Genomic DNA, 12,155 nt, shown 5'->3' on the forward strand with positions numbered 1-12,155 from the left:
ATCAGCTGTGCTACAGGTCTATGCAATGTGTGGACTTCTTTTGCCTCGAAGCCTGAATGATCTGTCTCATGCTTCTTTTCCTTGGCCCGCTACTTCAGCCTGCTTGTCTTTCTTGGGGGTGCTTTCCTTGATACTAAGAATCCCCTGATCCCTTCTCTAATATCATTCCCAAGGGAAGTAAGTTCTAAAAGGGGAAAGTTAATGAAAAAAAATGAGGGGTATCCTTAGGTTAATAAAACTCTTGCCCCTATTCAGCACTTGTAATTAAATCTTCTTAGAAGTTCCAGCCTCATGTCGAGTGGCTTAACTGTGACCTTAGTATCCATTTTCCATTTTATCCGTTCCCTACATTGAGTTTTCCTGCTGGGTTGTGGTGAAGGAAGTCGGGGCAAAGGGATAGAAAGAGAGAGTCCTGTATGTATTGAGGTGAGGAGGAAAGCCTTGGGCAGCAACCCATGAGAGAGAGTTGTATCTACTAAGATAGTCTGGGTAGGATTTTTATTTGTATGTATATGTTGGTGTTTTAATTTGTGTATGTTTGAATTGCTAAATACAAGAGTAGCTGAGAATATGCTGATTCAGAAAATAATTTATAATGCTATAGCCATTTACCTATTACATACAATTTAAGATCTTCTCAAAGCATGTAAAAAGCATTCATAGTTTTTAGCTTTCATATGTCTAAGCATTTCACAATCAACAAGCTCTTTTTATGATAGTTTTTAAAAAGTACAATCCTTTAAAAAACCTATTATACCTTATTTTGTAAACTCATGTAGCATTAAGAATGTCTAGTTTTATATAGATATTCAAATATGTTTATTGTTAACTTTGTTTTTCATTACTGAAGTGATGCCTTGTTTGAATATTGTTTATGGATATTTTGTCTTTCAGTTGAACTTGTGTACATACCTGCTTAGGAGGTTGGCATGATTTATGATGAGTACATGGACATATGTATAATTCATTGAATCTTCGAGATGGGAAGGGTCTTAAAGGCTTGTCTAGTCCTGGTTGCCCACCTAAAACAGAAACTTGTCTTCAACCAACTCTTCACATCCAGCTCTTATAATTGCTGCTTTCTTGTAGCCATTGGTAGGGAATGTCAGCTCTTTCTGGACATTCCATTCTAGTTCTGAAAAATTCTAACTATTTGAAAATTGTACCTTGAATCTCTCTCACTCTAACTCAATCATTTATCTTAATTTTGTTCTTCTAGAACTAGTCCTTTTTCTATAAAAATACTCTTTCGTGGTTTGAAGCTGTATCATGGGTCTCATTACATCCTATTTATGCTAAGCAAGCCCAGTTTTTGTGAAATGTTAGCCACGTTACAAGATTTCTCTATCCTCATCACCTACCGGATATGGTTTAATTCCTTGGCTTTCAAGTGTTTTTAACTGCAACCCCAAGAAAGAATACACTTTATATTCCAACTCAGTACACCTATATGTATATACATGTAGTCCATAGTTTTATTACATATTTGTGACTGAAACAAAAATTTTGTCAGACAGCATATCTTTTTCTGCTCTTTCTCATTTTTAAGAAATACTGGTGTTACTTGTTAAATTGATTCTATGACTCCTGGATGGATTTCAGCCTGAAGTTTGAAAGTCACTGTTCTAATTTGTTCATGCTGCAGAACTGAAATGAACAGTTTCCAAAAGCTGGATGTTAGGATAATTGTTACTAAAACAAGTTTTACCTACATCATCTCAAAGAGAATATTCTGATGGTGGTTGTTAAGTAAAACTTAACAGGATTATCAATTTCTTGTTAATGAATACAGTAAAACTAAAATATATGCAACTTTTATTTTTATCCTTAGGTGGCGACAGACAAGGTTGCAGAAAAGCTGAGTTCTACTCTCTCATGGGTGAAGAACACAGTATCACATACAGTCAGTCAAATGGCCAGTCAGGTGGCAAGTCCATCTACTTCATTACACACTACATCCTCATCTACCACGCTATCAACGCCAGGCCTTTCGCCATCTTCCCCATCACAGTTGAGTCCAGACGACTTAGAACTCCTGGCTAAACTGGAGGAACAAAATAGGTGAGTGCCCTTGCTTGGCTTTTCTCTCTCCAATGATCATACAAACTCAACCATTCATGTATGTATATATACCATATTCAAAATTTTAAATATTTACTCATATTAAGAATGTTTATTTTCTAGTATTTGGCTCCTTGTTTATCAGACTTACTTAAAAGTATTCAAGTCTTTTTTGCAGGAGCTGGTCTTAAAACTAAAGTTGGACTAAAATTTTCGTCTGGCTCAGAGAGCTTTTGAGATTTGTTTTTGTCATATAGCAAATTCCCTAAATTCTTCCTGACTTTTAGAAATTTTTTTAAGGCAAATAAAACTATCATTTTTGTTTTAAACTCTCTAAATAGTCCCCGTTCATTAAGTTGTAAAATAATGTAATTTAGGATGGATATCTGATTTTTGGTTTTAAGTGGAAATCTCATAAATTTGTTCATGGAAGGCAAAGTGTCCTTTTTCTTATTGAATATGAAATAGAATAGTTGTTTACTGTGCTAGGAATGTGTACTCTGGAACCTGTGTCACCCTTCACTATATTATTAGAAGCTTTTAAGGGCATCAGCTACAAAAGAATTACTGGAAGAGCAGCATTTTGTGTTGTCAATATACCACCACTGGCTTTAAGGATAATAACAGATAATTTCTTACAACTTTTTTGACATATCACTTACATCATAAAGTACGCATACTTATGGTGTACAATTTGATAAGTTATGACATATGTATATCCTTGTGAAATAATCACCAAAATCAAGAAAATGAACATATCCACTATCCCCCTTCCTAGCCCCAGGCAGCCATTGATCTGCTTTCAGTCACTATAGATTAATTTTATAGAAATTTATAATTTTATAGAAATGGAGTTTCTATAGAAATTTTATAGAAATTTTAGAATGTTATAGAAATGTAATCATGTAGTATATACTGTTTTTCAATGGATTATTTCAGCGTAATTGCTTTGAGATTCATCCATGTTGTAGCAAGTATGAATAGTTCATTCCTTTTTATTACTTAGTAGCATTACATTGTATGGATATATCACAGTTTGCTTACTCATCTGTTGTTATGAAATGCTGTAAACATTTGTAGATAAACCTTTGTATCAGTGTATGCTTTCATTTCTCCTGGGCAAATACCTAGGAATGGAATGACTGGTTTATATGGAAAGTGTACATTTAACTGGCAAACTGTTTTCCAACGGGTCTATGCTTTTTCACATTCCCACCGTCAGTGTATGAATATTTCAGTTCCTCTGCATCCTTGTCAATGCTTGGTATAGTCAGTCTTTTTGATTTTAGCCATTCTGATAGGGATTGGTGGCTTTAATTTGCATTTTCCTTAAGATATTGAGCATGTTTTTGTGTGCTTATTTGCCATTATCTTCTTTGATAAAATGTCTGCCTGAAATTTTTGCCCATTAAAAAAAATTAGGTAGTTTGCTTTCTTATTATTGTGATTCGTGAGTTCTGTATGTATTTGGAATACAAGTCCTTTATCAGATATGTGCCTTTCAGATATTTTTTCCCAGCCTGTGGCTTATCATTCTCTTGACAGTATCTTTTGAAGAGCAAAAGTTTAAAATTTTAAGATCCAATTTGAAATTATTCTTTGTGGATTGTGCTGTTGATGACCTAAGGTCACAGAGATTGACTCCTATTATAGAAGTTTTGTAGTTTTAAGTTTTACATTTAGGTCTGTGTTCCATTTTGAGTTGATTTTGTACATTGAGCAAAATATAGATCAAAGTTAATTTTTTGAATATACATATTTAATTGTTTCTGTACCATTTGTTGAAAAGGCTATCCTTTCTTCACTTAATTTCTTTTGCACTTTTGTGAAAAATCTGTTGTCCATATACACGGACCTATTTCTGGACTCCGTTCTGTTCCATTATCTATTTGTCTCTCTTGGTGCCAATATAATACTGTCTTGATTATTGCAGCTTTATTCTCTTGGAATCAGAGAGTGTTAATCCTCCATCTTCTTTTGTTTTGACTATTTTTGGTCCTTGGCATTCCCATAGGAATTTTACATCCAAGTTGTTAATTTCTACAAAAACCACTTGCTGAGATTTTGATTGGAATTGCATTGAATCCCTAACAATATTGCCTTCCACCCATGAACACAATATATTTCTCATCTGCTTATTACTTGTGCATGGTATTGTTTTTGTAAATTTAATTTTTGATTGTTCATTGGTACCATATAGATACAGTTGTTTTTCTTTTATTGATCTTGTATCCTGCCACCTTGCTAAACTTACCTGTTGTTCTGGTAGATTTGGTTGTTTTCTTTTAGATTCAGTTAGATTTTCTGTATAGATGAGTGTGTCGTCTGTGAACAGAAGCACTGTTACTTCTTCCTTTCCTATCTGGATGCCTTTCATCTCTTTTTTCTTACCTTATTGCAACCGGCTGGTACCTGCGGTACAAATTCGAATATAAATAGTGAACAGACATCCTTGTTGTTTTCCTAGTCGTAGGGGGAAAGCATTAAATATGAAGTTAACTTTGGGTTTTTGTAGCTAGCTTTTATCAGACTGAGGAAGTTCCTGTCTATTTCTCATTTGCTAAGAGTTTATGAGAAACAGATGTTGCATTTTGTCAAACGCTATTCCTGCATCTATTGAAATGATCATATGATTTTCCTCTTTTAGTCTAATATGGTGAATTACCTTGATTTTTGAATGTTAAACCAACTTTGCATTCTTGGGATAAACCCCACTTGGTCATGATGTATTATCTTTATAAAATATTGTTGAATTTGATCTGCTAAAACTTTTGTTTGGAATTTTTGTATTTATGTTAAAGTGGGAAATTGGTCTGTAGTTGCCTTGTGGTCTTTGACTTTTATCTGTAATGTCTTGTGTCCTTTTAATGTCTGCATGATCTTTCTGTTTTTCTAAGTGTTTAGTGCTTTACATTTCTCTTCAAGCCCTGCCTTAGCAGCATCCCTTTAAATTTACTGAGACTTGTTTTATGGTCCTGAACATGGTCTATTTTGGTGAATGTTTTATGCGTATTTGAGAAGAATGTGTATTCAGCTGTTGTTGGGTGGAGTGTTCTATAAATGTTAATTGATTCAAGTTGATTGATAGTGTTGTTTAAATGTACTATGTCTTTGCTGGTTTTCTGTTTATTTGTATCGGATACTGAGAGAGGATTATTGAGACCTCCAGCTATAATTGTGGACTTGTCTATTTCTCTTTAAATTTTATCAGTCTTTGTTTTATGTAATTTAAAGTTGTATTATTAGGTATATAAACATTTAGGATTGTTATGTCCTCTTGTGAAATGCCTTCTTTATTCCTGGTAATACTGTTTGCTTAGAAATCTACTTTATTTCATAGAGTCATTTTAGCTTTCTTTTGAATAGTGTTAAAATTTTATATATTGTTCCATCCTTAACTTTTATTCTATTTTTTCCTTTAAAATTTATCAATTACGCAGCATATAGTTGAGTTTTGCTTTTTAAATTATAGTCTGATGATCTTTGCCTTTTATTTGGGGTATTTAGACCTTTTTTTTTTTTACAACAAGGTTTTTATTTCTTGCTCACATTCACATTCATCTCAGGCTGCGGGCTGAGTACGTCTTTGCTCCTTACTTCTTCATTCCAAGACCAGTGACCAGCTCCTATCCAGGATAAACCAGATTCGTGGCAAATGGAAAAGTATTTAGTGGAAATACCTTAAAACGTGCTAGGGAATGGTACACATAACTTCAACTTACATTTTATTGGCCAAAGCAAATCACATATCATACCTTATGTAATGAAGTGAGAATTACAATCTTTTAGCAGAGATGGATCCAGGAAAATATATACTTTACTATTATTATTTCAGCTCCTTTTTTTGTATTATTATTTTCAGTTTATTCACATACCATAAAATCCACCCTTGAAACAGGTGCCTTGAAACAGGTTTTCCAGTCTGGCTGGTGGGGACAGATACTGTTTCTGGCCCTGTGTGAATGGTGGCCACTGTTAAATCCAGTCTTTTCTGGTGTATTTTTCCTCTAGCCTTAGGTTATTTCCTGACACACATGTGCTGATGAGTTCTCAGCTGAATGCTTGATGGGTGTCCTCTGCCAGTGTCTGAAGATCTTGTTTGTGTGCTTCTTACCTCTGTGGTACTCTGTCCCATGAACTCTAGCCGACTTGGTCCCCTCAGGCCCTTAGCTCTCCTCCATTCAGGGTGTACTAGGTTCTGTCTGAATTTTCCCTCCCTGTGCCAGGACCTGGAAACTTTCTCAAAGCAGGCAAGAAGGCAATCATAGGGCTTACCTCACTATCTCCTGAGTTTCAGATATTGCTGTCTGTTATTGCCTGTTGTCTAAAGTCTTGAGAAAACATTGTCATGAAGTTCATGTATTTCGTCCATTCTTTTTTGGTTGTTTCAGGGGAGTGGGTGAGTCTAGTCTCTGTTACTCCATCATGGCCAAAATGATAACATTTTTTTATAAAGTTTTACATTTTCCTTTGGCATTGGGAAGAAGTCTGAATAAGATTAGAAAAATTGATTTATATTATTTGACACTTAGGTTTAGGGGTTAATTTGTTGTTAGTGCTGTCAAGTTGATTCCAACTCCCAGCGACCCTGTGTCCAGCAGAGCGGAACCCTGCCCAGTCTTTTTACGCTGTCCTCTTAACCTTCTGGTGTAACATCGGACAATGCTCTGCTGCTGTAAGGTTCTCATGGCCAATTTTTTTGGAAGTGGGTGGCCAGGTCCTTTTTCCTAGTCTGTTTCAGTCTGTGAGTTCTGCTGAAACCTATCCAACATGAGTGACCCTGCTGGTATTTGAAATACCGGTGGCATAGCTTCCAGTATCAGAGCAACACACAGCTGCCACAGTGTGACAACCAACAGACAGGTGGTGTGGTTTCCTAATGGGGAAATGAACTGAACCTGGGCAGGGTGGTGGCAGTGAGAGCACTAAATCCTAATCACTAGACCACCTTTGGAGTTAATACCATATTTAATATATTCTGAATGTTACCTCTGGTCAGCTTTAAAGAAAAATTTATTGCTGAGGTAGTTGTTGAAATTTTTGCTTTAAAAAGACCTGTCCTCAGGCTTGGTCACTTCCTGTTGACATGGAGACAGAAAATAGAGGCATGAAAGAAATTGCCTAGAAGCAGGAATTAGAAGATAGAGATTTTGAACCTGGCCCAAATGAGCCATCTGGAAGAGAACCTGATAGTAGCCCATGCAAACCAGGTGATAGAAATTACCCCATTCTGATGATCATTTCCTAGAAAGTAGTTTAAAAGGTTTTCTTTGGCTCTTGGCATTTGATGGGTAAGGTAGAAAGCTCAGTGTGCCATGTGATGAAAACTTTATGTGGGTTTAATGTGTGTATGTAGGTGTTGGTTTTGACTTTCTGCCCCTTTGCTTACTACATTTTAAAGCTTTTGAGCAAAATCTTTTGGTGTTGAGGTTTTGGGAGGACACGGTCTTCTAACATAAGTCTAGATTGGCAGAGTTTCTTGATTAAGTGAATTTGGAATAGAGTCGTGAAAGAACAAAGTGGAGTGGTAGGTTGTATGAAGGCAGTTATGAGCAAATAGATCCTCAGAGAAAAGAAAATGACAGAGACCATTAAAGAGAACAAAAGGAGGTATGGTGTGGAAAACTGAGTGGAATATGAAGCCAGGGCAGGACCAGCAAAGTGAAGCACGTATGGATAGTGCTAAAGGGTGTAAAGGATTTGTAGGTTTTGAATTGGTTCTTACATGGAAAAATAGTTTGCACAAAAGATAACTTTTGGTGCTGAGTTTGTAAGTGACCAAAGTTGAATTTGTTTTTTATGATTGTGATCAATAATTATTGTATGACTAAAATATACAAAGCACTGTGTTAAAAATTGTTGTGAGTGAGGTATGGGTATATATGAACTTTTTTCCAAATAATTCACAGTTGACTCCAGAATGTACTTAGCCTATATGTTAACAATTAAAGAATAATTACTAGAGTCATTTGAAGATGTTCAGGAAAGAGATTTTCACAAGTAAGAATCTGAAGAAGTAAAAGGAGCAGAAGGTTGTTACCCTTTGTTCTTGGGTGGAATTATGCAAAAATTTGTACTTTTTTGAGTTCACATTTTGAGTCTCTTTCTCTCTCTTTTTTTAAAAATTACTAAAACCCAGAATCCATGGGAAAGGATTTTTTTTTATTGAGGTCATAATAGTTTATAACATTGTGAAATTTGAGATGTATGTTATTATTTGTCAGTCACCATCTATATGTGCCCCATTACCCCTTATGCCCACCCTCTAACCCCCTTCCCCTCTGGTAGCCGCTAATCTGTTCTCTTTGTCTATGTGTTTGTTTATTTTCCACATTTGAGTGAAATCATGCAGTGTTTGTCTTTCTCTGTCTGGCTTATTTTGCTTAACATAAATACCCTCAAGGTCCATTCATGTTGTGGCAAATGGGACGATTTTGTCATGTTTTAGGGCTGAGTAGTATTCCATTGTGTGTGTGTGTGTGTGTAGGTATGTATGTATGCATATATGTATATACCACATCTTCTTTATCCAGTCGTCAGTCGATGGGCACTTGGGTTGCTTCCACATCTTGGCTATTGTGAATAATGCTACAGTGAACTTGGGCGGGCATAAGTCTCTTTGAATTGTTGATTTCTGGTTCTTTGGATAAATATTCAGTAGTGAAATAGCTGAGTCGTATGGTTTTTCTATTTTTAATTTTTTGAGTAATCTTCATACTGTTTTCTATAGTGGCTGTACCATTTTGCATTCTCACCAGCACTGTATGAGGGTTCTCTTTTCTCCACATCCTCTCCCACATTTGTTATTTTTTGTCTTGGTAATTAATAGCCATTCTAACAGGTGTGAGGTGATATTTTGTTGTAATTTTGATATGCATTTCCCTAATGATTAGTGATGTTGAACATCTTGTCATGTGCCTGTTGGCCATCTGTATATCTTCTTTGGAAAAATGTGTGTTCGTATCCTCTGCCCACTTTTTGATCAAGTTGTTTGTTTTTTGTTATTGAGTTGTATGAGTTATTTATATATTTTGGAGATTAACTCCTTGTTGGATATAGGATTTGCAATATTTTCTCCCAGTTGATGGGTTGTCTTTTTGTTTTGTTCCTGGAACAAAACAATCCTTTCCACATTGGAAAGAATTTTTTTTTTTTTTTGGTGAGGAAGATTGCTGATTGCTCTGAGCTAATGTCTATTGCCAGTCTTCCTCTTTTTGCTTGGGGAAGATTGTCCCTGAGCTAACATCTGTGCCAGTCTTCCTCTATTTTGTATGTGGGATGCTGCCACAGCATGGCTTGATGAGTGGTGTGTAGGTCTCTCTCTGTTCTGCTCTACTACCCCATCAATGTATTAAGTCCAAGGAAAAATTGTAGAATGATAACTTAAATTTTCTCTGACCACTTCTTCTGTTTGTGATGTAGATATGCAAGTTATATACCTAAAGTAAAAATTATGAGATGCAACTACTACTTGTAACAGGGAGATGCTTTTATTTAGTTTTTTTTCTTCTTTTACCCCAATGTAGATGAGTCTCTGGTTACTTTACATAACTCTCTTTGATTCAGAAAGTATACAAATGGCAGTATTTTAGAAAATTAAAATGTAAGGAACATGAAAATATCAAGTTCCATAAAGAAACTTTTTCCTTCCCATTGTTTTACTGCATTTACCACTTTTTAAAAATAAATACGTGTCAATTCCAGAAAGATATGAAGAGATGGTTCAATACCTTGTCAAAGATCTGTTTGCTGAAAGTTAATAATTGATAGCCTTAAAGTTGAAATGAGACAGCTATTTTTTTCTGTGTGTTAAATGTGCTTTTCTTTTTCATTTTAAAAATACAAAGGCTTTGGCAGCAATGAATTTAAAAAGGTAAGGTTCAAGTGTAATAGCAGTGCATTTTAATTAAGGAGGGGAATTTTGCTAATCTAAATTTTGAATGAGCCATTATTTGTGTGGTTTAAAAGTTTAGCATTACAAGCACATTTGTTTCCTTTTACATTCTTCTATTTGGAATCAGATTTTTGGGGGTGAGATATGAGAATGAGGAGATGGGAAGGGTTGTTTTAAAGTAAATGTCTTTTATGTTTTTTAAAATATAGTAAGCAGTAATCTTTGAAACCTTAATTTATATATCTTCTTTATATCACACCACCACGTAAATCTTCACTGTCCAGCATGGTCGCCATTAGACGTGTGGCAATTGAACGCCTGAAATCTGGCTAGTCTGAATTGTGATGTGCTGTAAGAGTAAAATATAAACCAGATTTTGAAGAGTTGATTTGGAAAAAAAGAATATCTCATTATTAAAAAATTTTGATCACGTATTAAAATATTTTGACTATATTTGATAAAATAAATTATTAAAATTAATTGCACCTGTTTCTTTTTACTTTAAATGTGGCTTCTAGAACATTAAAAATTTATATAAGGGACTTGGATTGTATTTCTCTTGGACAGTGCTGATCTAGATTATCTAACTTTCATCTTATAATTTTACCACCACAGCATCAACTTAGTTTTTTTGAGGATATTCTCTATAATACAGCCATGAACATTAAGGAAGTAAAAACCTTCTGAGCAAAACAGATATTTTCAAGTCTCCATGTTAAAAATTCATGTATTTTTAATCATAGGAGAGGCCTTTAGATCTTCTTTTGAACTCTTTATTCTTTTTCTTTTCATTGAAGATTGCTTTAAATTTTTTATCAGTTATCTGATTTCCTGAGGAATTTGATGATATAATTAATTAGAGGAGTTTATTGTGCTGCTCTTTCTCTCTTTCTGTTGCAGCTAGCTTAGCTTTAGATTCTCTCTCTCTTTTTCTGTTTTTGGTGTGGAAGATTGGCCCTGAGCCAACATCTGTTGCCAATCTTCCTCTTTTTGCTTGAGGAAAATTGTCCCTGAGCTAAGGCTGTGCCAGTCTTCCTCTATTTTTTGTATGTGGGATGCTGTCACAGCATGGCTTGATGAGCGATGTATAGATCCACCCCTGGGATGCGAACCCGTGAACCTGGGGCGACTGAAGCAGAGCATGCAAACAGAACCACTGTGCCACTGGGCCAGCCTCTAGATTGTCTCTTTTTAAATTAAGAAGTCCAAGAAGTTAATCTGCTATGCTTCTCTGTCTGGAATGTCTGTATAAAGTAATCTCCAAACCATCACTTTCTGATCAGGATATTTGGGAGAGGGCTATAAGTCTCAGATATTTACCTTCTCTGAGACCTCATCTTAAAGAAACGAAAGCAAGAGAAAAACCCCTGTGCTTTCAGAACTCGTGATATCTCTGTCATTTAGGGATCTCTCTTCTGAATTGTCTTTGAGTTGTTTCCTGTGTTAATTCCTTGTGTCTTCTCTTAATTCTCCCTTCTTTGTTTCTGTTACTCTGAGACATGAATTTGTGCTTGATGATGTTGTTGTGAAAGGGTATGACTGCTCCCTGAGTCAGGCATGTATTTTGTTGCTACTGATTTGCCTTTCTTTTAGGTAGCAAGTTGCTGTCTTTCTCCCAGCGTGTTCATGTCTTGTTTCTTTGGCGTAACATCACAAGAGAGGTTTGAACCCTGTGTTTGAAAAGTTGCTCCATCTGCAATAAGTGCCAGTTTATATTTAGCTTTCTAAGTGTTTTTCTCATACACCGATTTTCTTTCCTAGCTTTCTTAGATTCTTCTTTAGCTCTTTATAAATTATCTCAGCAATTTACACATTACCGAATGGCTTGTTGACCTGTTGCTGTTGTGTCCTGCTCTCTTAGTGCTGGTATTCGTAGGAAAGTATTATGCTGAGTAGTATCAGCTGTTCGCAGAAATTGCCAGATTTCTATTTCTAGGCGGTACCTCTCTTCTGAGGTTCAGATCCATCTTTTCAAGTTCTGTGCTTCTTATCTACATGATATCCCCCCAAGTATTTCAAACTCCAAATACCCAGAAGAGAACCCATTCTTTCTCCTCTCCTCCTTTGTATTTTTCAGTCATAGTATTGTATAGCAAATATGTGCTGTCTCACACAAGCTACCCTTTTTTCTCTCATATGCCCATCATGAAGTGCACACTCTACCATTTTCCTTAGATAGGCGGTCCTTGGTGAGAAGAAG

At 35.5% G+C, this 12,155-nt stretch overlaps 1 protein-coding gene across 12 annotated transcripts in view; it reads left to right on the top strand.

Moving 5' to 3' along the window:
• Positions 1-12,155, top strand: part of EVI5 (ecotropic viral integration site 5) — a 222,901-nt gene that overhangs the window by 47,057 nt on the left and 163,689 nt on the right. For all 12 annotated transcript variants that reach the window (XM_070592644.1, XM_070592650.1, XM_070592648.1 and 9 more), the window contains exon 2: positions 1,832-2,061. In XM_070592644.1, coding sequence (XP_070448745.1) covers positions 1,832-2,061 — 230 coding nt within the window. The remainder of the gene's footprint in view (positions 1-1,831; positions 2,062-12,155) is intronic.

Source organism: Equus przewalskii, chromosome 24, assembly GCF_037783145.1.
Source record: "Equus przewalskii isolate Varuska chromosome 24, EquPr2, whole genome shotgun sequence".
In the NCBI taxonomy this organism is placed as follows: Eukaryota; Metazoa; Chordata; class Mammalia; order Perissodactyla; family Equidae; genus Equus; species Equus przewalskii.